Source organism: Phalacrocorax carbo, chromosome 5, assembly GCF_963921805.1.
Source record: "Phalacrocorax carbo chromosome 5, bPhaCar2.1, whole genome shotgun sequence".
Lineage (NCBI taxonomy): Eukaryota > Metazoa > Chordata > Aves > Suliformes > Phalacrocoracidae > Phalacrocorax > Phalacrocorax carbo.
This window is the reverse complement of record NC_087517.1, coordinates 9,157,665-9,182,751: the sequence shown is the minus strand read 5'-3', so window position 1 is coordinate 9,182,751 and position 25,087 is coordinate 9,157,665. Positions and strand designations below refer to the sequence as shown.

Below are 25,087 nucleotides of genomic sequence, written 5' to 3'. Positions count from 1 at the left end.
AGGATCAAGGGTTTGGTGCAGGAGATGTCTAAAACCACACTGTCCTGGGCTGCTTAGCTATTTTTATTCCGTTTTGGCAGCAGGTATCCCTCAGCCTAGGAAATAAATCTCTTGGCCTTATTCCTGAACATACCGCATTAATCACAAAAACCTTGGTAGTACCTGTGCTTACCCCATTGAATACAGCTGGAATGCAAAACCCATCCTTTTACACTTGGCAGCAACTCCTGCTTCGGCCTGACAGCTTTCATGCTCAAATGTCAACTCCTCCTCCCATCAACGAGCTCATGTATGAGCTGGCTTTTTCCTTGACATACAAGCTATTTGCTAATGCAGTTATGACTGAGCCAGAAACAGAGTCCAGCTCTAGAGGGCTCCCCACCACTAGGCAGAGCCTGTTCCTGGAAAATACCAACCTAACAGACCTGCCTGAAGCAGCAAGTCACTTGGACACTGTCCCCTCCTGGGCAGCCAGTTTTTCCTATTCCCCCCTCCCCTCTCCTGCAAGAGCCCAGCTGCGGAAACCCAGTACACGAGAACCACCTGCTTTTCCTTGTTACCCCCCATAGCCAAAATCAGCCCAATTCTGAATATTTGGATGCCACCACTCTCTAATCCAGACAGCTCTTTGCTGAGCAGATCCACCCAGCACCCAAGGCCAGGGCATCTCGGTAACTGACAGCCTGTGAAGGATCTGTGCAAAACCAGATTTCCTTAAGAGAGTCTCACCTGCACTTGCCTCTCAGAGCCTCCCCCCAGAATGGTCCGTGAGCACTCACTCAGCTCCTGCACCCCAACTCCCGTCCCTTGGGCTCCTCCGCATCAGCCGAATTCTGCTGGTGCCTTTTCTCTGACTGCCCCAGCAACAGAGGCCTGAACGTGACAGCAAAAAGAAATGGGGGAATAAACATGTCCGACCAGAATTCCAAAGGATCCACAAACCAGAGTTGTAACTACATCTAGGACTAGCTGCAGTACATCTTTCATCTAATAAACTCTTAGCTGGAGGCCAGGCTTGGTGTATATCTCCACACCTATACATTCTGTGCATCTTTTGCACATAATCCTAGAGATACACATAGAGCTGTGTGAGACAGGAACCGGCGTTCACTCCTTTCCTTTCCATTTCCTCACTACACTTTGTATCTATGTATCAGGAATTTTTTAGTTTTTCAAGGGAATTTTAAAGACACTACTTCCTAGAGGGGAATAAACACAACCTTGCCTTATCTCCAGGCCATTACAGCATATCAGGAAATTCGGTCAGTAGAGCATGATACGGAAGCAGTTGCAAAACCAGAGGACTGTTGGAAAAGCACAGCTTAAATTAACGTCTTTATTTCACACATATTTGCCTAGCGGTCTTTCTTACCACATGAATCCATCAGCAGTTATGACTCGAAAAGCACTATTTGAAAAACTCTCCAAAACTGTATCATTGACAGGGAGGTGTTAATAATATAGTTTTGTAATACAACTATTTAACATTTTCTTCTTTGCACCAAGGCTCTATTCCATTCCAGCATGTGAAGTTTTATAATGCTTGCTGTAAAAATACTTTCCCATATTTATCCTCATTTTGGGGTCTCATTTATCATGCTTTGAAGCAACTGGAAGCTCTGACAATTGATAAGCTTCTCTCAAAAGAAACCTGAGGAATCTTTACAACTCAGAAGCTGCCAAGATCTCCCTCTTGTGGTCTTCTATGTGAACAACCTTAACTACATTTGTGAGTTCAGAAGTGTCTGAAGAGGAGGGTTTTTTTCATGAAATATTAACAGAAATTTTAAGTAATTCCATTCAATATATGAAGCATTCTTCCTAGAAAAAATGAGAAAGAGATTGTTTTCACTTCATTTTTATCTACATGGTATTTTCTTGCAGAAAAACCAGAGATCTAAAACGCAGTGCTGTCTCCTGTATACCACCACTTGAAAGAAAGCGGGGGGGGGGGGGGGGGGGCGGGGAAGTTACAGAACAAAGTAGATGAACAAACCTAACAATGGGGGAGGTGTTAGGTTTATATAGGTAAGTGCTATCTAGATGAACACATAAACTGCAGTTCTAAAATGCTCACACTTCAGTTTACACAATGCACATAACGACCTCTACCTTACAGACCAATCTTACTCTTCAAAAACCACAGCGGATATGTAGGAACCCCTGCTCACAACTTCCCACGTAATGAGATTAACAAGTCTGACACAAACATAAAAAGAAATTTTGTGCCTTTATTGGAATGGTGTTAGGCTTTAAATACACCAATTCTGATAACCTGAATATTTGGTTTTAATTAGAAATGACACTACAGAACTGCAATACTGGTCCAACAGTCTCGTCTTTACTTTTTCTTTTTAAAGCAAGAGATAGTATGAAAATGCACCAAGTAATCAGAAAGCACTAGCAGGCATCAGTTAATCCAAGATACTAGCTTCTTAGTTCCAAAAGCACTCGCATTGTATGGAACCCAGAATTTAGACCGGTCATGATTTGCAAGAACTAGCTGCATGAGTCATGACTTTACTCCTTTTTAATTTACTTTCACGTTGGTCACTGGTTAATTTTTTTTCCTCAAATATTACAGTTTCTTTAATTCATATTTTTCCTCAAAGTATAAAAAAAGTATGAAATATATAAACAAGCTCCTGCACTGCACCCGTGAAAGGGTGCAACGGAGCATCAGAGAGCTGACTATCTATACACCGTCAAATCCCATCAAATCTTGGATATTTCATTAATATACAAAATATCAGGGCACAGAAAGAACTAAAATCCACTTTTTTTTGTTTTGTTACGCACAGGTTCAAATAATCAATCTTAAAGAAAAAATGTGATCATTTTGGCTTTCCACTACATCCGCATGTTGAGACACTTATTAAAATAATCCTGCTTAATTGTGTTTGGTCTTTTTCTTATTGTCAAGTCATGTTTGTTATCTTAATACCAGCCATCAGACAAACAAGTGATCGGAAAGACTCCTCCTCCCCACCTCCCTATCCCTGACCCCTCCAAGGTCAGCTTTAAGACATGACTCCAAACACAGGGTTGTGACGACAGATGCTAGGACCAATCTCTTCATAATCTTTTTTGGTATGGCATACTTGGTAGAATTCAGGCTGTAGAGGGAAGGAGAAAAAAAAATTATCAGTGGCATGTACACCTTTTCTGAACAATATTAACATTTATGTAGCAAGTGGAAAGAACCAAATACAGATAACTTGAATTCCTGAAATTAATATTACATCACACGTGGATAAACACCAATGTAAGCAATGTATTTTGCCACAAAACTAAAATGGACTATTTACCAACTCACACAAAGCTGTAACTGAGCTTTCATTTGCTCCTTCAAACCTTTAAATTTTAAGGCAAAAAACTTCAAAGGCAGCAGGGAAGGTATATTTGCTACCCAAGGCCTATCAGAAATCCCCCCAACTGCATTTAATGTAAAGTGAAGGAAAGAGGAGAACTCTGGAAACATACCCAGAATGACTAAAACATGCTTTATAGCTAACTTACTGTGGAAGCCAGCATTGATCCTCCAAACCAAACAGCGTATCTTTGCATATGGTGTGTAATGACTTGTACATCAATGGGCTTAGGCTACAAAAGGAAAAATAAAAAGGTATATATTAAAACTTTGCTGGTAAAAATTAGAACTTTTTTAAAAGGAGTGTATATTCCAAGTTTACTCTTCACAAATTACTATTTTCTTAAATACTGTTTATGTAAATTTACAATTATAGCATCAGATTTGGTCTTGTACAACTCAGACTAAGAAATAGCTCTTGCTCATAAACCACCAGTTACCCACTTTATCAGACATTAAGAGATACTTGCATTCACACCAATTTTCTCCCAAGAGCTCCAATACAGTGTTCCACTCCAATTATCCATGTTCTATTTTCTGCTGAATTTCTTGAGGGACTTTTTATTTATGCAGTTGTAAGACCAGATCCACACTACTTACCCCTTTCAAAAAAATACTTCAGAAAGTTAATTTTTTAAGTTTCACGACATTATTTTAACAAAGCATCAGTTGCAGATTGACCAAAAGTTTATCTAGGACCAACAGTCAGTGTCATGCTTTTCAAAACCACAACACTCATTCCAGTTAGCCCCTTTCCCTCCATAACCACACAAACCTTCACTCCTTACTTGTGCTTATCAAAAATGGCACTGTACGTAACAGTTTCAGAAAGAACTAATTTGTTAGTTGCAGTACAGCCTGCTGAAATCTGAACAACTGGAAACAGCACCCGAAAACCATTTGTAACAGGTTAGCAAAATTCAAGTCAGTGACTACTTGCAGTGCCCAGTACTCTGAAGAAAGAATCGCATCAGATTTCTTTATTCGCATCCTGCTTTTTACTAAATGGAAAAAGCAGAACTAAGAACAAACTAGGTTACTTGAACCAGAGAACTGTACATAACTGAAATTTCAGAGTTGTCTACATGGCATATTATGAAGCTATACCGTGGGTTTTAAGGATTGTTTGAGCTCATCTAGCTAGATTACTACTAAAAGATGAAAAAGGAAAAATCACTTCAATCTTGCCTTAAATGAAAACCATAAAATAATTTTTATCTCTGCTGATAGCTTTTATGTAGGCAGAATCAACAGAAAAAATGCAAAAAGTTAGATCAGAGGTCAAAAGTGGAAAGAATATAAATTAAGCATCATGCAGTTTAGTGAAAAAAATTGAGTCATTTCATAGGCTTATAGATTAATTTAGGTGGGAGAGGACCCCAGAATGCCTCTAGTTCAGCCTCCTGCTCAAAACAGGGTCAGCTATGAGGTCAGAGGAAGTTATTCAGAGTTTTATCCACCTGAATCTCAAAAACCTCCATGAATGGCAACTGCACAACCTCTCTGGGCAGCCTGTTCCCATGCCTGATTATCTCCAAGGTAAGTTTTTCCTTTTATCCAAGCTGAACCTCTTTTTTTCAATTTATATCTGTTGCTTCTCATATGCCCATCATTCAGCACTGTCAAGGGCCTGGTCCCACTTTCTCCATCATATTCCCACATATACCGAGGGGCTGCTGTGAGGATTCCCAAAGCCTTCTCTTCTCTCAACAAGCCCATTCCCTCAGCCTTTCTTCATAGGACAAGTATTCCAGTCCTCTGACTACCCTGGTGGCTGGACAATGAACTTGCTCCATCTCTCTTATTACCTTTAAGTTCAAAACACTGAGAATGATTATTTGCAACTAATCAATAAGCACTAACAACAAAAAAAAGCTGGGAAGTGACCAACTGCTTTTACGTAACAGGCCCATCCTTTCATTAGGTGAGACTGATGTAGTTCAATAGTAATGGACAGGCAGTACAAGTGCACACCAGGGGAAATAGTACTATAGCTTCCTATAATGAAAGGATTATATAAATATTTTCCAATGCCAGTCTACAACTCTCTACACCATATGAATCTCTGAAAAGCTTCTAGAACTTTAAATGAAAACGAAGACATATTGGCAAAAAAGAATGTCATTGCAATATGTTATTCTCGTGTTTTCCTGGTAACAAGGGAGAGAAAGATGTTTGTTAAACGCATTAGCTGCCAGGACTAACCTTCAGTCTGCCACCGCTAAGTTCTTCACTAAGTTTCAGTCTGGCATCAACAGTCCTTTTCAAGTCTCGCTGTAAACGGCGACCAAAGTCCCTGAACATGGTTGAGCCTCCAGAAAGGACAATATTCTGTTTTGAGGAATAAAAATTAACTGCTTCTGAAAATGTAAGTCTCCAACTTTACCCAGTTCTTAAATTCTAAATACAGTTTTTTAGATTACAGTTAACAGATACGCTTTTAAGTTTTAAATTATCTAACACTTAAGCATGACAGAATATGAATTCACAAAGAGGTTGTCACATTAAAATTGGCTGTGCTTTAAAATCCATTTATATCTTAGTACATCTCACTTCTTTCGCTTAGATATGTGTTTCCCTTATTTCTTTTTCTTTAAATAAGAGTAATGAAACATCATGTTCTGAAAAAAGTGTTAGTGAACGACATAAAGCCTTCTGCATATTGGACTCATTTCTAGAAAAATGGTTAATTTTGTTGTTGGTCTTTTTTTTAAAACAGATTTTAAATACTTCTTTCAATGTAAAGCACAATCCTAATATAAATATTTAAAAAATCATTATAGCTACTGACCTTATACAGAGGACGTCTAACATCAATGGGACAATTCTGAATAACTTCATCTACTACTTCTGAGATTGGTTGCGTAAAGTCAGGATTAGCAAACTACAATCAAGAATAAAACCAGACAAGTCAATGTATAGGACCACATATTGCAAAGGAAAGGGGATAAAGAGAAAAAAGGAAAAGAAAGAACCATGCTATTTTACTAAAGACATGAAAACTAATAGTTATGTTAGCTATTTTTGCTGCCAGTCCTAAAAGGTCTGAAAGAATAATAAACCTGAAGTATCTGTTTTGCCAGCTATTGTCTTTGATAGGTTTTGTTAACTAGAACAGGTCAAAGAATACATGCCGCCCTCAGATGCCGAGCACCAGAGCAAAACAGCGTAACATGCAAAAAGCTGCAACAGAATGTAGAGAAGGATTCGGGGAGTGGGTGGGGTGGGAGGAACGACACAAAAGAGTCTTTATGCCCATTTCATTTTGCCCAACACTGAGATGAAGGCAAGGCAACAGAACACGTAGAAACCTGACTTTCCAACAGACAGGTATGAAAACAGGGTACAACATGGTGAGACCTGGAAATTCTATTAAAAATTGCAAGAAGAAGATAGGGTTTAGTAATCCATTTACTTTAGAAGTTTCAGTTATAGTGCTTTGTTTAGGCATCAGCCTGAATTTGTATAAAGATTACCAGCCACCAAGAATCAAAGACACAGTGACTTTCAATAAGAGTTGGTATCTATTTACAAATAAAAAGACATGTTAAGTCAGGATAACCACTTCTTTAAACGCTTGCTAATACTACTTACATACTATCATCTCAAACGCACCTAAACAAGAAGTGTATACAATTCAAATCAACTTACCTCAGGATGGAAGAAAATCTCTGGCCCCAGGAATCTCTCGTAGCCAACATCGATGGTAAATTCTTTCTTTGAGATAGCATTAATTCCAGTATACTGTTTAATCCACTTTGTACCATCTGTGTCATACTTGTTAAATTCTTTTACTAAGTCAGGGCAAACATAGCTAAAGCGTTCCTGAAAATTGAATATGTACAGTTAGAAGTATAGCAGAGAAGACGGTATAAACTTTTTAAAAAGTGTAGTAATTTAAACCTTTAAGCATAAAAGTTTTAAACTGGCAGGTACAAAATAGGCCTCAAAAATGGCTGAAGTGACATTTACTGTACACTGTTAGATAATGGCTCTGATACTACAAATCATTTCTGTGCAGCACTGCAAGCAGCACATCCTGCTGAGCTAAATTACTTCTCATCTATTTTTCCTCTAAACTTCTACGATGGTGAGAAATGAGTTCTAAAGTATATTGAAGAATTGCCATAGAAACAGGTTTAAGTGTACTTTAAGCTGAATGTCTTTCAGAATAGCTTTGTACTACAAAAAAAGAATGTATCAACATTCAGAATGAATAAAAGAGTAGGCTCTTTACATTACACATCCCACCAAGAACATTTCCTACTGAGTATTACAGTAATAATAAGGGGGGGAGGAGAAAGGGGAGACTAGAAGTGAAGACTGAAATTCTAGTCCAAACTGAGTATAACCCAACAGTATACCTTAAATTTAAGGTATTGTTGTAACATTATTTAGAGATTTTTATGTTATTTAGAAACAGAGCATCATCACTTAGATGGACAATGATTTTAAGAGATTATTATATTTTAAAAAAAGATATCAAGCTCTGATCTAAAATAACGTTAATGTCTGCTATGTTCACTTTACCTTCACAGCTTTAGCTGTTTCCAAGGATTGTTCCGGAGGAATTCCTACTTCTCGCTCCCTCAGCAACTGCTGAATGAAGTATGTTATATCTCGCCCAGCAATTGGAATGTGTTTGATACAGCTGCCAATCACATATCCTTCAGCCTGTAAAGAAAATTAATTAGAAGATATTGACAACAACTCCTCTCAACAAAACTTAGGAGGCAGAGAGAAAGAAATGGAGCCTAAACTCCTATTCACTACCTGCGATTGTGAGATTGAAGCCCGTTAAGACTGGTTCATTTAACTACCAGAAATCCAATTCCTCAGTAGCCTTATTTTACTTGTTAAAGTGTTTCACTTTGCATTGGTTCATAATTCTTACAACATTAGGAGGAACAGAAAGGTCACTAGTACATAAGGCAGACAAACAGCTATACTCACTATTCCTTGGCCTTTATTTTCTCTTCAAAATGAGGTTACTCTTACCAAAAAGGTCAAGGAACCTTGTATCATGAAATATTATTTTAGAATAAATGATGTGGCTCTGCAGTCACAGCCACTGATGTAAGACGTTAAATTCCACATGAACCAAAATTAATTTTCTGGAAACAGGGAAAAAATACATCATTTCAGCACATTAATTGTTACAGCTTAGAACATCAGACTGGTCCGTATTCATCCATCAGACTACCCTTGTAGGTCACACTTGTCCTGGGGGCCAGGACCAGTGCGTTAAAAATATCTGGTCTAAATGCAGAAACCAGAAGTTTTCTAGACTGGCTTTCAACCTCACCAGACCTGCTATATCCAAACAGATTAATCCAGGTATGACACTAATATTAAATGCTTTAAATTTCCTATATAGACACCTTACATTCATATAAAATGTTCTTTCTAACACAGAAAATAAAGTCATAAAAAACCCATACCACTATTTTCAGTTTAACCCCAGAGGTAAGCAATTGTTAATCTCTATTATACAAGTGGTATACTACTGCTGTCAGTTTGTTCCACATGTTTAAAAATCTCAGAAATCAATATCTTTATAAGTGATCTGGATAATGGCATCAAGTGTAGCCTGATGAAGTTTGCTGATGACACCAAGTTGAGTGGGGAAGTAGACACTCCAGAAGAGAGAGCTATTCTGCAGGAAGATCTGGATGGGCTGGAGGAGTGGGCCAGCACGAACCTTATGAAGTTCAACAAGGACAAGTGTAAGATCATGCACCTGGGAAGACATAATCCGGGAGTGCAGCACAGACTGGGATCCACCTGGCTGGAGAGCAGCTCTGTGGAAAGGGACCTGGGGGTCCTGGTGGACAGGAAGCTCAACATGAGCGAACAGTGTGCTGCTGCAGCCAAGAAGGCCAGCAGGGTGCTGGGTTGCATCAATAAGGGCATCACCAGCAGAGAGAAAGAAGTCATTATCCCGCTCTACTCAGCGCTTGTCAGGCCACACCTGGAGTACTGTGTACAGTTCTGGTCCCCTCCATACAAAAAGGATGTGGACAGGCTGGAAGGGGTCCAGAGAAGGGCCACCAAGATGATCAAAGGACTGGGAAGCTGCCATATGAGGATAGGCTGGGAGAGCTGGGTTTGTTCAGCCTTGAGAAAAGGAGGCTCAGAGGGGATCTCCTCACCATGTACCAGTACTTAAGGGGTAGCTACAAAGATGATGGAGACTCCCTTTTTACAAGGAGTCACGTGGAGAGGACAAGGGGGAATGGAGACAAGTTGCTCTTGGGGAGATTCCAATTGGACATGAGAGCAAAGTGTTTCACAGTGAGGACAGTCACCATTGGAATAATCTCCCCAGGGAAGGGGTTGACTCGGCCACATTGGACACCTTCAAGAGACGTCTGGACAGGGTGCTGGGCCATCTTGTCTAGACTGTGCTCTTCCTAGAAAGGTTGGACTAGATGATCTCGGAGGTTCCTTCCAAGCTGTGATTCTGTGACTGATCACCACCACTGCTACTATTTGGTATAACAAATCATTTTTAAAAATTGAGGTTACTGTGACATGATAAAGTTTGATTAGATTTTAATGTTAAAAATTGCAATTTAACTTCATTTTGAAAAGAAAAATGCATCTGTTGCCTAGCCACGCATTTAACTTCCCAAGGAAAGATGGGTAGAGAGATACATTACCAGCCACTTGAAATGAAGAACACTATTAAAGGTTCCAATTATAAAATTTCAAATACATAGCTTTGTAAAAGGAAATACATACTTCAGCAAAAACAGGAATTTGACAGTTAAGGAACTGCAGCTCTAAGTGTTAATTATTTAATAAAACATCATATGATCATACTAATTTTTGCTTTTAGCAACTTGATATATTGGAACAGATATTCAGCATTAATTATCCTTAGGGTTTGTTTGTTGGTTTTTTGTGGGTCATGTCTTCCCCACCCCCACAAGTCAGGTAGGAACTTTTTTGGGTTTGCTTGTATTGTTGATGCATGATAGTGTACTATTAAACATTGGTCAACAGACGTAGAAAAATTGTAAACAATAGACATTTGCCCTCAAATATTTTGTATTATTTCTATTTTATATATTAATTGACTGAATTAAAAAATGTTTCCAAACTTTTTGGACTGACTATGGTAAAGACCATATTCACTCTTACCAGCAAAACAAACTGGAAATATGCTAAAGCAATCCAATTTCATTGGTCACTTAGCATGGCCTTGTCAAATCACCTTTTAAGGTAAGTCACTGGAAGACAATATGCCCTGACAAACTCAGTTCAAGAGGTTCTGCACCACACAAAAAAAAGCCACCATCCCCCCCCAAAAGAAACACCCTAAACAAAAAAACCACACCCACAACCCTGGAAATTATCTGCCATTTTTGAAGATTCTTAACTGTACTTCAGTCTGTGTAAGTTAAAACTTCAGAGACGTTGCAGGACAAACTGTTCTCTGGTTAAACTTTTTATATAGTTTTAATGTATACTTACAACAGGAATGACATGAGTGACACCATCACCGCTGTCTATAACTGTGCCAGTCAGTGTTCGTTCTCCTACTTGTCTTGACGTCCAAGATGCAGCTAAGGCAAGGACAGCCTTGTAAAAGAACACACACAAATCTTCAAAAGAGCACTGCATTGCAGATCCGACCTTCCACTACCCTTCTTAACACCACCCAGACTGATACCCTCATGGTAATTTACAGCATGGAAACTGACTTGGTAATATTATACATGTGTACACAACAGCTTACAAAAGAGGGACTGCATAAATGTAGTTTTTGACTTCTAATGCTTTTTTAGCCACATTCAAATAAACTTTTTTTTGCAACTTCATATGGACAGGGACTCAATTCTTGGCCTAATACCATTATTGTGATGTGGTGTGTTGGGAGGTGTATTTATTTATTTATGATGCAACAGGTGTTATACTCTACTGCTTAGAGGCTGCCTTCTATACAGGTAACAGAGGAACAGTAGCTAACAGACTACAGAATCAATGCATACCAAACATCTAGTGCTGAAACTCCTGGCCAAAAGTACATAAAAGTATTCCAAAAACCACTCATCCAGTTTTCATAGTGAAATTAGTTTTAGCTCAAGGAGAAATACTGTAGCTCTAAATTTCCATAGCCCTGCCCTTACCTGAACAGCAATATATAGCCCTGGAACATTGAAAGACTCGAACATGATTTCAGCAGTATATTCTCTATTTTCTGGAGTATTTAATGGAGGTTCAGTCTGTGAGAGAAAAAAAAAACCAAGTTTTACTTACATTCAAATCAAACAGTTGACTTAAAAACCCAGACAAATCCTAAATTTTGAAAGATGAGTCATTCAACAACAACAGCATGTAAAAACAGTAATGTGCAACGGGTGCTTTTAACGGCAAATAGTGCAATTAAGAAAATCTAGAAACTCCTCTGACAACAGAATTTATGCAAACTGCATTGCAAAAACATGATGATTAGAGTGAAGAGAGAAAAACAGAAGTGCAATAAAAATGTTACAGTAATTACTGCGTAAGAATTTACATCGATGGCCCCCTTTGTGGGTTGGTTAGCTCATTACAGCTTTTGATTTCACTGAAAGAATAAAGGACTATCAACCTAAATATGTCAAAGGATACAGTTTAACACATTTAAAGAATAACAATTATCGTAAAAAATTCTCAGTGATTTGTTAAATAAAAAAAGCTGTTTTCTTCAGAAGGCAATCACTATGAAATAAGTTGATATGATCAGCTGTAGAAACGTACTCAGCTGAGATAAGCTAGCAACAGGATACAACGTGCTATAATAGTATGCTATAATTTCCATTAGAATACCAGACATACTTAATATTAAGCCTCTCCTCGGAAAGAACATTTTGGATAGTGCTACAAAATATTCAAGAGAGAAAAAAAAAATAAAACACTCTTCCATTGCATCAATTATGCAATAGGATGGTAAAGAGAGGAGGGAGCCAGACTCTTCAAAGGTAAGGACAAGGAGCCATGGAGACAAGCTGCAACATGGGAAATCTTAAGTATGTATTAGGAGGACAAAAGGTAACATGAAGGTGGTCAAATATTGGGAAAGGGGCCTAGGGTTGTTACAGTATCTTGATCCTTTAAGATATTCAAAGCTTGGCTGGACACAGCCTTGAGCAACCAGATCTAATTGCAACTGCTTTGAGGAGACAGTTGAATTAGATGTTCTTTAACAAGTATGGCCAACACCTCTAATTCCAAATTTGCTCTCTAAACATCAGACAAACAAATTGCCTATTTCAATGGCCTTAAATAAAATACTAAGGAATAGCAGATGCTTCAGAACAACACTGACCTTAATCCAGATCTAATTTGCCCAAATATGACAAGCAATCTTTCTAATTTAAAAGAAAAAAAAAAGAAAAAACAACACACAAAACCAACCACACAACAAAAAAACCACATCACTGTCTAGACACACCATCCAGGTGGCAGCACTGTAAAAACAAAATAATTGCAATTATGTCAAGTCAAAACACACAGGTACTGTTTTTTGCATTTAAAAAAAATATAAACATGGTTATTGAATTCAGCAGGTAAGCAGCAGAAGGAGAGGGATGAAGCAGATGTAATTTGGAGGAAAATGAGAAGCGAATAGAAAAAAGTTTACAGTTCAGACGCTCTGACGTCTTTAGGAAATTAAAGAACCTACATAGGATAAGCCAGGTCAGGAAAGTTTCAGGTAATTTATATTTAGTTTAGTTTTCAAGCTGAGCATATTCATATTTAACAATCATTACATAAATCAGCACAAACATTCTTACTAGTCACATGCAGTTTCATAAGTAGGATATATCTTTACCTACCAAAAGAAAATAATGATCCTCTGGTTCTGCCCTTAGATACTTAAAGATTACTTGCTCCATAAACCTCTCCATCAAGTCCCAGTCTTCAACTATACCATGGCGGATGGGCCACTGTTGCAGAAAAATACCAAAATGCAATTGGAAACAAAAGAAAGGGGGTAGGGGGAAAATCAGTGTTTTCAACTGCAGTAGAAGCATTTGATCTACATATACAAGAAGCCTTGCATTGGGTTTTCCTATTTTGATCTGACACCTATTCACAATTCAGATTTCAACCTTGAATAGCAGACAATACACTGCGCTTTTCTCAGTACAACAGAATGGTGGCACTATGATAAACCAAAGGTTCTCCCTAGCCCAGCATCCTGACTCTGACGCTGCTGATACAAGATGCTAAGGAACATGAAAGAATGGGATATTTCCACTTAACACTCTCCCATCCTCCCTTCACTTCAAAAGAAATATATCTTCACATACTTTTTTTCAAATTCCCACAGGCTCCTGAAGGTCACAAAACCAATACCAAACCTTATTCTCCATTTAAAATAGAGTTAATGACAAAATAAGATTAAAATGAACCCAAAAGCATTCATAAGAGGCTGCTTACTGTATAGCTGGTGCTTTCTGAACAGTATTGGAAAATTACTTAAAACCTTTCTCTTAATACCTTGGTTGCATAAGTTGGTTTTTCTATTGCTTCATCCCCGATAAAGAAGTCTAAATCATCAACACCTTTCAAAACCCTCCTCTGTGCTTGATCGACCACTTTTGCGGATTCTTTGATAGCAATACCTTTAACAGAACACAAACAATATTGTAGATTATATATCCTGCACCAAAAAAATAAACCCCAATATTAACGAACAGGAACAAGTCATATTGTATTCATCCTTTGTTTCAGGTATAAGCACAGAAAAGCTAAATAAAAACACAGATCATTTGAATTCTAATCAAAAGTAAATATCATTAGGATTTATAAACTAACAATACATATCTAAATATAGACTTAATTGTTAAGACACTCAACATGCAATCAGAGAGATAAAAGAAGAATCACTATGGGTATCCTTACAAATCTCATTTTATTCAACAAGTGTGCTAATTTTCTGCACACTAATAATAACGACAATAATTTTTAAAAAAGGAATGCAGTTGTAGAAGTATAAAGAGCAAGAAAGAAAACATTGCCTTTTTACAAATTGATGTTTTACTTCACTTGCACCAATTTGATTTCTGGAGATATTATGAAAATGAGCTATGGCACACAAAAGGGACCGAATAACAACTAAATAAGCAAAACGCATGCACAGAAGAAGGCAGGAAGGAATAAGTAGGAGAAAAAGTAAAGCATACAGAAAAAGAAAATTGGACAGAAATAAAAGGAGTATTTTTAAGAAGACAAATTTGTATGGACACATGATGCAACTTTAGATGCTTTAAAGTTGATTTTCAAAGTCTATGTTTAATTTCTTCCTTTAAATCCTACTCCTATCTTATTGTTAAGAATAGGATGGAGAATTTCATTTAAGACAGACTATAAATCTCTCCGTCACTTCAAGGAATAACCAGCAAAAGTTAAGAGCTTGCATCTTGGCAATTTATTTCTTCCAGGATAATTATCCATCATAAATAAAGAAAAAAGTTTTTATCAGAAAAATACTGGCTAAGGCTAAACACAGGATCCTGGAAAGATGGATTAGTGATTAGATATCACAGGAGCACAGATGTTCCCTTCCCTCATCTTTTGGATCAGCCCCCTGGCTACCAGGGCTGCAGTGCCAGCAATACCTGCTGTATTTTTTCAAGTCTTACTAATTGCCTTTAAACACAAATGCCCTTTACACAAATGAGGAAATTCTCATAAGCAGCATTAATATCAGACTCAAATATTCAAAGGTCATGATCCAACAGCTCTTTCAAAGGCAGAATTATTTCACTACCTCTCACCTTCAGTAAGTTGTTCTATTTGCTCACAACTAAGATTAAGGGAATTATGAAAACAGCTGCTGCAGACTCAACCCCACCAGACACAGGGCGGCACAGCTACAGGATTTGGAAATCAACAGCATGCTAGGGTAAAGCACTGTTAGTTCCTTGATGCTCCCCATCCTTCTCCCTTCTCTTCCCATGAAGGGCAACAAAAGCAGAGCTGCGCAGCCAAAGTTAAATGTTGTGAAAGACTGAACAGGGTAAAATAGAAGACATTATTTTGAGCTCTTCAGGAAGAAAACTGAATCATACTGTAACTTCTGCAGCAGCTTACAGGAGAGTAGAGAGGAAGCATAAGGCTGGAGGAAGCTGAAAAGCATGGGGGCATAGATAGGAAGTAGAAGCTAAAATAGTGGGGAAGGAGATGTTGCAAGGCCGGTGTTTTCTGCAAGTGAAAATAAGAACCTTGCCAAGTATTTTTCAAGGCATCATGAGAGAGCTCACACATTTTGGGAAATTCTTCTGTCCAGATGTGTGTTATCGTCAAGAAGTTTCAAGTAAAATACCGTCACTTGCCACATGATTATAGAAACGTTCAAGTCAAAGTGGTTTCACCCTGTTACTAGCCTAAAACAAGGTAGGAGCTCTCCATCGTTTGCTGACACTTAGGCTAGCCTGTTCAGTCCTGGTTTCTGAAGTCAGAAGCAAGAAGGAAACAACCTGCATCAAGAATCATATACTGAAAATGCAAACAGGAGAATAGATCTTGCTGAAAACAGAGCTAGGCTACCGCAGTGCCTGACGATGAGCAGGTACTCCAGCGGTATCTCAGAGCATTTGCCTTTGGTTTGCTCAGCCCAGGAATTAAGAGCTTTTAGAAAAGACTACATACTTGCATCGACTTGATTTTTTGTGCTTAACCACTACTCATGTCATTTTTGTTCTTATAAAGGTAAAAAAAAGGCCATCTAAAATGTAAACCATCACAGTTAAACTGAAGTAGAGGACAAATCAAGAGAACTACTGGGTAATGGAAAGAAGTTGACTCCTATTTCAACACAGAGCAGGAAAAAAGTTTAAGTGAATAAAAATGAAGCAAAATCAATGATCTGCTAAGATCTAAAAAACAGCCAGGGAAGAAAGCAGTGATCCCAAGTCTCTTAAAAAAATTGGCCCAATAGATTCTCATTTAGTTCACATTTCAAGCAAGGATTTGTCACCTCTACAGAAGCATATTCAGAATTAAATTAAGAACACAATATAACAGAGGAGTGGGAGATAAAAATTTGTTAAGAGCAGGAGCGAATAAGATAAGCAGCAAGTGAACAAGCCAGAAGGAATGCTGCTCAAACCTGTTTAACGGCAAACTTTTTTAGGGAATCAAATTGACAACATGCAAGTGCCATTGCTGGAAGTCAAAGGAGAAACCAGACCATTTTTCCTCTGTGGATAACGTTAAGGAAATTAAAGACACCAAAGTGCTTTGAAGAGATCCACAGTTTTTTGTAACATTTTACTCTGAAACTAGGTACTGCTATATTCTGTTTGCCTTTCTCTAAAATAGATTACACCAGTGTTACTTTACTTCATTTAAGGCAGAGGATTAATGCAAACTCACTCAGTTGGTGTAATTAGATAATTTGGATTACAGTGCAAATGAGAAAAATGCCCTTTTCATTAAGAGAATTGCAGTCAAGGATCATTTCAGCTATAGGAACATCTACACTAGAGCACCTTTTTAAAAAAAAAAACCACCACCACCACACTATATCAAAAAGCTGTCAAAAAATCTCACTTCCCCCCTTTCTCTTCTACTTTAATATCATCCCTGCTGTATAAATTTCTCTGCTTAATGATCTGACAGGTTATTACATTTCTAGAATTTGTTTAAAGTATCATGACATCTATTCTCCTTTTTTGGAACAAGAAAGCGATTTTAAAATTAAATAAACCAAATCTGAAGATGCAGAAAATATATGCAAACTCTATTTGGCTGAAATTAAATAAAACCATCATTTATCCATTTTTAATTTAAAGACTGCTAGGAAGCTTGAAGAGTAACATAAGGGCTTCTTCCCCCACCCAATGGTTTATTTACTTTTTTTTAATCTAATATTAAAACTAGTTTTTGTGTGAAAAAAAAAACTGTAGAGTATATTTTATATGCCACTGAGGTAAACCAAATGAAGTTCAGCTGGAAAACCAAACTAATGAAGAACTACATATAGAAGAGACTGAAAGGATTCTCTCCTGAAAACAGGAGAATGCATTAAGGAAATTAACCTTAGCTTTCTATGAAAACAGCTTTTTGAAGCATGTTTTCTAGAAGAATTAACAGAGCGCCTGAACTACCAAGTACTATTTTACAGCAACTATGCTTAAGTATTATTAGTTCTAGCTCTTTTCCTGTTGCGTTTACAAGGAAAACTGGGTGTACTAATTATTCCTTTCTACCAGGATGTAATACGTGATTACTTTGGCAAAGATGAACAATAACAAAATGCCAAGTGGTGTAGGAGGTCAAAAGGTGAATAATTTCTAAAGGAAGCTAACTGAGTTCCATTCTCTAGAGTGGAGCTGTATCACTTGAAGCAGGAGAAACATTTCAGACGACAAGGAGCAAATAAGCGATTTTACATGTAAAAAAAATAAACTGTTTTCTTGTTCTATTTACAAAACATACCAAATTAAGTAACATAGCCATAATACTGAAAAATACCTGGGAAGTATAACATTTTAAACCCTGAAGATATTAAAACACCTGATTTTAAATTTTTTTCTAGATACAATCAACTACACTTTAACCTGAGAAGTCCCTAAAAAGGGAACTTCTAAAAAGTAAATATAGCCACACTACTTTATTTCAATATGGTTTCAGTTTCCAAGATATTAACTTCAATTATTAGTACACCATTTTAATGAAGGTATCTTTCTACTGAGCATCCATAGCAAAGCAGAACAGAGCTATGCTATCACTCTGTACCAACATTCACAGATCTTTTCAAGTCACTCATTTTCAATTGTTTTTTTTACATAACATATTATAGAAATTCTTAGTGTAACTTCAGCATTCATACGCAAGTAACAAATACTTACATGAAGGAATAATGAACTGGGGTTCAGTATTACCAGCATATCCAAGCTTTGTATACCTATTGAGACAAAAGAGGTTAGGTTATAATATTTAATACTACAAACACCAAAGATATCTCCCTGTTTTAATGAACACACCTCTCTTCCCATATCAAAAAGTCCCACTGAATTTCCTTTAAAAAGAAAAAAAAAACCAAACTTCTCTTTTTAAAAGGTAAAACAAGGCTCCCTACCACAAATCAAGCATCATTGCTAACTTCTACTCTAGTAAAATTTTACTACAGAACACAAAGTATGTAATTCAATTTATCAATGCTTAGGAGTATAATTTAGAGTCAGAGTAGTTCTCCCCTGCTCAGCAGTTAGCATTCCTATAGAAATATATTCATATAACAAGTTTTCGTGGTAGAAGTGTTTTTGTAACTGCTAACTATAGGGGAAAGAGTTCCCTTGCCTATGGGCTGCCAGCCAGGCACGTGGCAGGGCTGGCCCTCATTACTTCACAAGTGCTTCCCAAGGTGTACTACCATAGGTGGCAAGTACGGACAGCTGATAATGACAGTGGTAGCAAAAGAAATTCCATTTAACAAATGGAAAACAGCCTTGAAAAAAATGTGTTTAACAAGACTAAGGAAAGCAAGAAAAGAACTACACGCCTTCACCCACCCAATTTCCAGAATGTGCTATGGATCTACACATCACTTTCACTGTCATGCTGTAAGAAAACTGAAGAAATTACCAATGTGTTCATGAATAACTACAAAACTTGCAGTACCAAAACTATCCAGCTGCTAGAAATGTTGTTACAAAAGAGTTAACAGCAGCATAGGCAAATTCTAAAATGTGCAGACCAAAATGCATGCTACATTCAAGAGTTACAGCCTACACACAAGTTTTTAATAAACACAGACATGACAAAGTTCTCATTTTCTTTATACAGTCAGACAGCTGTACTAACTAAATTAGCACCATCAGCAGAAGCATGAAACACTGTAGTAGCACCTCTATAATTTTGAACACTCAGATATAAACATGGAAGATCTCACGCGATATAAGGCAGTACAAACTTTAACAATCCATAAATTTATGTCAATAACACGGTAAAATGCCTGACAACAAATATAGTAAGAGGTTGGTGTTTACAGGCTAGAAGAGGAAAGCTGCTGCAGTAGGCTTTGCTGGGATGCAACTGATGCAGCGGTTCACAATTTGCTCACGTGTCCGCTAACGCCTACACAATTTCTATCGCTGACATTAATTGTGCACTTTAGTGCTGGGTTAGGAGAAATGGTATCCTCAAAAGAAAGGTATCTGTCTCTCTAAACAACGAAGTGGTTAGCACAGGACCACATCTAACACCAAAAATGTTTTGCAAGAGAAGTATTTTCAAAGCTATAAAACCCATCTTGTCTCTAACACACTGTAACAGTTGGGCATAGCTGTGCAAAAAACTTGACTTCATATTGATCTAAGGTAATATTTTCTGAAAAACAAAACTTCACTTGCAAAATAAGATACATAATGGAAAAGAAAAAAGAAACTAAACCTCAAAAATTTACACCTCATGAAGAGATCAGCATTATGCATTGTACGTGCCTGAACTCAGGACATGCAAGTCAGATTTTGCAGACTCAAGTTATAAGCAAGCACATTTTTTTTAAGTTTTCTTCTTAAATACCTAGCTCCTAAAAGAAATTTCAAGAATTCCACAATACGATGCTTCTATAACATGTCACACAGAATAAAACTGTTCACTGCATCTACGTTCTAAGAGGGTTTAGTTCCACAAGAAAATTAATAAGAAAACCAGCAAATATTGACTCACTCCCTCTACCTTCCCCTGCAAATGAGGAACTGTGGCATGTATATTTTAAAGCTAAATCTACATAGGAACTTTGGAGCCCAAAGGCTACATAAACCTACAACTAGATCAGAAGTGCTTTAACAAGCAAAATAAAGTTAAAACCAGTATTTCAAAGAAAACAAAAGCTAAACTGTTGCAGGTAACAGGCTGCTTAGCTGCTTGTGGTGTGGGAGACTGCCCAGCACACACACACACTCTGCCAAACAGACTGAAAGAAAAACAGTCAAATGAAAGATGCATTTTATAAAAAGGCTGTATTCAGACATAAAATCAGCATATCTAAAATACTATGGCCTACTCAGCAAGAAGTCTCCTGACTCATTAAAAAATAGTCCCATTTTTAGGCTTCAAAAAAAAAAAGGGGGGGGGGGGGGGGGGAGAAAACAGCTGCATGTCTTCTGGTTGCTGAACATTAAAGAATTACAGCCACAAGTCCCCAGGGTAGTCTCCAATAAAAGGCTTCACATCTGTAGCGTGCCAGGATTTCCCTGCCACACTCTTCCTTCAGCATCAGGAATGCCACCACTGCTTGCTCATCGGTCAGGGAAGGGACCCGCTGTTACCTCCTGCACCTCAGACCCGTCCCTCCAGCTCCACGCTTGCAGGCACCATCAGCCTTTTGCACTATTCATATGGTGGCTGGTACTACGGGGCTCTGGAGAGCAGCTAGGGCTGTCAGGGACTATGATAATACGCCTAACAAACAGTAAGCTTTGTAACTAAACGTATACAGAGATTCCCTTGAGTTAAAATGGCAGTTTAAAAATGTGATGAGACAAAAGAGGTACGTTAAAAAAAAAAAAAGAGTAAAAGCTGATAATCTTCAGTTGTCCAAACGCACAATCTAATAACAGTGGGTTTTTTTAAAAACTGACTTTTGCAAAGATGAGGCTTTATTCAGACTGATCAGATCTATTCAACCACTGTCACTTCAAGTAAATATTTAAATCACATGAAAGAAATAATACCATGAACAAGCTAGATTTCCCAAGTATACAGTTTCCACAAGCAGTTCATACAGGGCAAAGTGTGTCTGACTAATGTATGATTCACAGGGGAATGAGGCACACCCCATCTTCTTTGGAGCAGCAGTCACTGCCACTATAGAAGAAAACCCGATATTAAAGATATAATGCAGTACCAATACTAACAACAGCTTGCCTTGCTTGCTACACAGCACTGAAGAGTGGCAGGAGGGACTTCCATGGAGACAGGCAGGCACATGTCATTGAATGAGACGAACTCAGCTTTCCCGCCCTGAATTTGGGGCACTTGGCAGTAAGAGGGCAAGGTACTGTACAGATGAACATAAAAGTATAAGCAGATTTCTATTAAAATCTGTAACATAGAACTGAACTGATTTACAAAATCCAAAAGTGAAAACCTGAATTCAACCTTGATCATTCAGATGTTTTGCTTTATTTCTCCACGTTAAGCTACCTGAAGCCTGGAGTGTTTCTGTGGGCCTATTAGCTCATTTAAGCAGAAAAGGGGGGGGGGGGGGGAACCCAAACTAAAAAAAAAACCACAAACATGGCAAAATATTTGTTGGATAATCACAACCTTCAGATTTACTTTAGAAGGTAAGCTACAGAGTATCCAAAAGCAGTCCACAAAGTCTCAACACATATGTGCATGTAGGTGTATAGAGAACCATATACATATACCCTCCCCCATCCTATCAATATACACATATATGGTGCTGATATTCCCCAATGAATTTCCTGAAACATCTCCAAAAGTCAAGGGGGTCTCACACACCACCCTCTGGCCTATGCAGGTGTAATGATGTGACAAACAAAATAGGATTTTTTGCAGGGGACATTCATACCACAAACAGGGTGAGGTAGCAACTAATGAGGGCTCCTTCTAAGTTAACTCCACCAATCAATCTCTCAACTATCAGTGGAGAAATATCTCTAGAGTCACATTCACCTCAAACTCACACCCTGAAATTGCAAAGCAGCTCTGTACTGATCTGAGATCTCTCTGGAAGGACACCGAGACGGCTCTGCACAATGTTCTCAACTGCACTAATGCGATTTCTTATACGTGCTCTCTCACCTAAAATAGATGTTTCTGAGGCTATGACATGAAAGCAATGTCACTTGAAGGTTACTTAGTCACGTAGACAATTTTAAAGCCAAAGGGAAACAACACTTAGGGTAAGAACTTCTAACGAGAATGTCATTAACAGAACCTCCTTCCACAAACCTGAAACCGTGACCATGCACCTTTGCTCCACTTCTTCCCTGTACATAACAGATGTAATTCTTCATATATTCTCCCAAGTTATACACCCTAGTTCTAGCACAACCGCAATTTTAACAAAAGGCTGAGGAACAGGGGGACAACTGCTTTGTAGGAAACAAATGTATTTAGCTGCTCTGAGAAGTACAACAGAAATGGGGTGGCCCAACACAAGCTGTATCCTTGACATTTTCCTGACAGCTCCATGCAAAGACATGAATTAGCCAAACACAAGCAGAGAAGAGCACTAGAGGGCAAATGTCACTTGATCTTCAACTTCTGTAGAGCAAATCCAGGTTACAGCCTACCCTTCAGTTACTACTTTTAGTCCAGGTCATTAGGAATTTCATGTATAGGACACTTTTCTTTAAAAAAAATGCACAAACAGGAATAAGATGTACCTCCAACACCAGAAAGATTCAGTGCAACTTTAAAAACAAACAAACATAAAAACCACTTTTCCGTGGGGAGGGAGGAGTAATGGGAGTGGGAGTAACAAACCTGAAACTCTTTTGAAAAAAAGCCAGGACTAGGCTGAAATCAAAATGGTGTTTTTCTGGTTTACCTTCAAGGTGCGTAAATTTAGAAAAACAAATATAAATACAGGATTTTTTTTCAGAGGGCTTTTTTGTTGGTTCTGTTCATCAAATTGCTGTCTTTTCATGATGGTTCTGAATTACTGTCCACCATCTGAGCCACAACAATCCTTCTGTGCAAGCTCTCAAAATGCAACACATTTGTTGCCTTGTACCTTACCCTTTAGATGCAATGGGCTTCCCAAGTACAGTACAAGTGGTAGCTTGTGCATGTAAGTCCTAAAATTCTGCTTTGGTGTATACCACCCATCAAAGGGGTCATGCTCCAAGTACGTCTAACATTCAGTGACAGGATTAGGCTTCACACAAAGTTGAACTGCATTTATTCTTAAAAGTAAGCCAACACTGCCTTTCTGCAAGGCGCCACACTTGTTCAGGCAGCAGCAGATCTGTACTCCATGACCTCTTCCATCCAAATAGGTTTAGTGCCAATCTCCCACTTCCCATAACAGTCTCGTTCCATTTGCTTATAAACTCTCCTGAGGCAAGAGTGCTTTCCTGAAACCATGTGGAAGAGACTCCAAGAAATGAGGGCCAAAGACAGAAAGCAAGATGATTGCCCAGTAACCAGAACACATATCTTAGAAGAGGCATGATGTGAGTTTTGATCCCTACTCCAAAGACTGCTTAATTATTTTATTCCATGAACATGCAGACTTAGATATGGATACCTTACAGACATACTACATACTGCTTCCTGGAAGAAATTTTGAGATTTCCAAGTGATACTATGCCAATGGGAGTCAAAACTTATCACCACACGTTAACAGCTGCACACAACAGCAAACAATAACAGATAAGTGGTTTAAAAGAAGTAATCCTTGCTAATTTCTGAATGCAAAACTGATCCCAGAGCCCAGAAGTTTCAGGCCTGAGAATCACTGTTTGGTTAAGCTGTTTTCCTACAGTTTGAAATCAGATGCCCATGACCTGGAAATTTTAAACACGCCCTGGCATTTCTGTTCTCCTGCTTAGACAATTCCCACTTACATGCTAGCATCCACAAATCTGTGCTGAGCAGGCAAGTGCACCTACCTGAACTTCACAGCCTTCTGAAGCTCCTTTGTGGGTCTAACCCAAAGAATTTAACTGAGAAAGAGGCTGCAAGGGGGCCCTTTATTTGGATCAACCAAGAGCAAAGAGAAACTCCAAAAAGAGAGGCCTCAGTTATGTAAAACAAAGAACTGTGAAGAATCTTACTAAGCCTACTGCCTTTGCACATTAATTGCCTTCATTAGTACGGTCTGCAAACCACCTTGGCCATTTAAATCCAATCTCATAAGCACACTTCTCAAGACACCACAGCAGTAAATTCTCCATATATACTACTTGAACACCAGCAAGGTCCATTATAATATTTGTATGGGAATCTGCTTTCTAAAATAATTTTTTTTTATGCAGAACTCCTCCATAATAGATAGCTTGGCACTTTCCTGCATAACAAAACTTACAGAGAAATAGTTAAAATGATTGCACACGAGTCATATTTCAATTTATGGAATTTCAAGCATTTCTTATCCCTTTAAATTACTATTAACCGAATAACATTATTATGAATGGCTCAAGATAAAAGATACAAAACCAAGAAAGGTTATTCTACAATTTCACAGTTTCATAGTTCCACAGCAGGCCCTGTGTGAAGGCATGCAAGATACTGCAGATGCAACTTAGGTTCACTGAAGCATGTAAATTCTTTGTTGCAGGTGTGCATACAACAGCAAAATTCATTGCTGACTAAGTCACCTTAACTCTAGGAAACCTGTAATTAAGTGAGAAGGTTGTAGAAGGCACTACAGAAAAGCTCAGAAAGTCGGGAGATTTTAAGGAGGACACATATATGGTAATATATTCAAAAGGTCATGAAAAAAATCAAGTGGCAAAAACTCCAAGTTTTTAAAAAGAATGGAAAGCGATTCTGCTCTTCAATCCCCAGCTCCTTACAGATGGTCTATCCAAAGACTTCATCAAAGAGGGCTTAATATCCTTTCCAGTTTTAACTGGATAAATTCTACATAGACAGAATAAGATAGGTACAGTGTTTTTTAGTGTCTGATGTATTTAGATAACAAAAATGCTTTAAAAAGAAGTGAGAAACTTCTGAAACATGGATAAGCCCTTGGTCTTCACACATAGAGCCTCACGTTACTGAAAAGCCTGA

The 25,087-nt window shown here is 38.0% G+C and overlaps 1 protein-coding gene across 2 annotated transcripts in view; it reads right to left on the bottom strand.

The window, feature by feature from the left end:
• Positions 1–1,322: 1,322 nt before the first annotated feature.
• ACTR3 (actin related protein 3) overlaps positions 1,323–25,087 on the bottom strand; it is a 33,474-nt gene continuing 9,709 nt past the window's right edge. Inside the window, exons 2-13 of one of the 2 annotated variants that reach the window (XM_064451107.1) lie at positions 18,223–18,278; positions 13,865–13,989; positions 13,198–13,308; positions 11,506–11,601; positions 10,850–10,957; positions 7,901–8,044; positions 7,022–7,195; positions 6,162–6,254; positions 5,576–5,701; positions 3,520–3,603; positions 2,990–3,116; positions 1,323–1,821 (exon numbers count right to left, since the gene is read on the bottom strand). In XM_064451107.1, coding sequence (XP_064307177.1) covers positions 3,021–3,116; positions 3,520–3,603; positions 5,576–5,701; positions 6,162–6,254; positions 7,022–7,195; positions 7,901–8,044; positions 10,850–10,957; positions 11,506–11,601; positions 13,198–13,308; positions 13,865–13,989; positions 18,223–18,278 — 1,213 coding nt within the window. In that variant the 3' untranslated portion in view covers positions 1,323–1,821; positions 2,990–3,020. Of the gene's footprint in view, positions 1,822–2,211; positions 3,117–3,519; positions 3,604–5,575; positions 5,702–6,161; positions 6,255–7,021; positions 7,196–7,900; positions 8,045–10,849; positions 10,958–11,505; positions 11,602–13,197; positions 13,309–13,864; positions 13,990–18,222; positions 18,279–25,087 lie in introns of those variants that run through there. The other variant, XM_064451106.1, reaches the window with a different exon arrangement.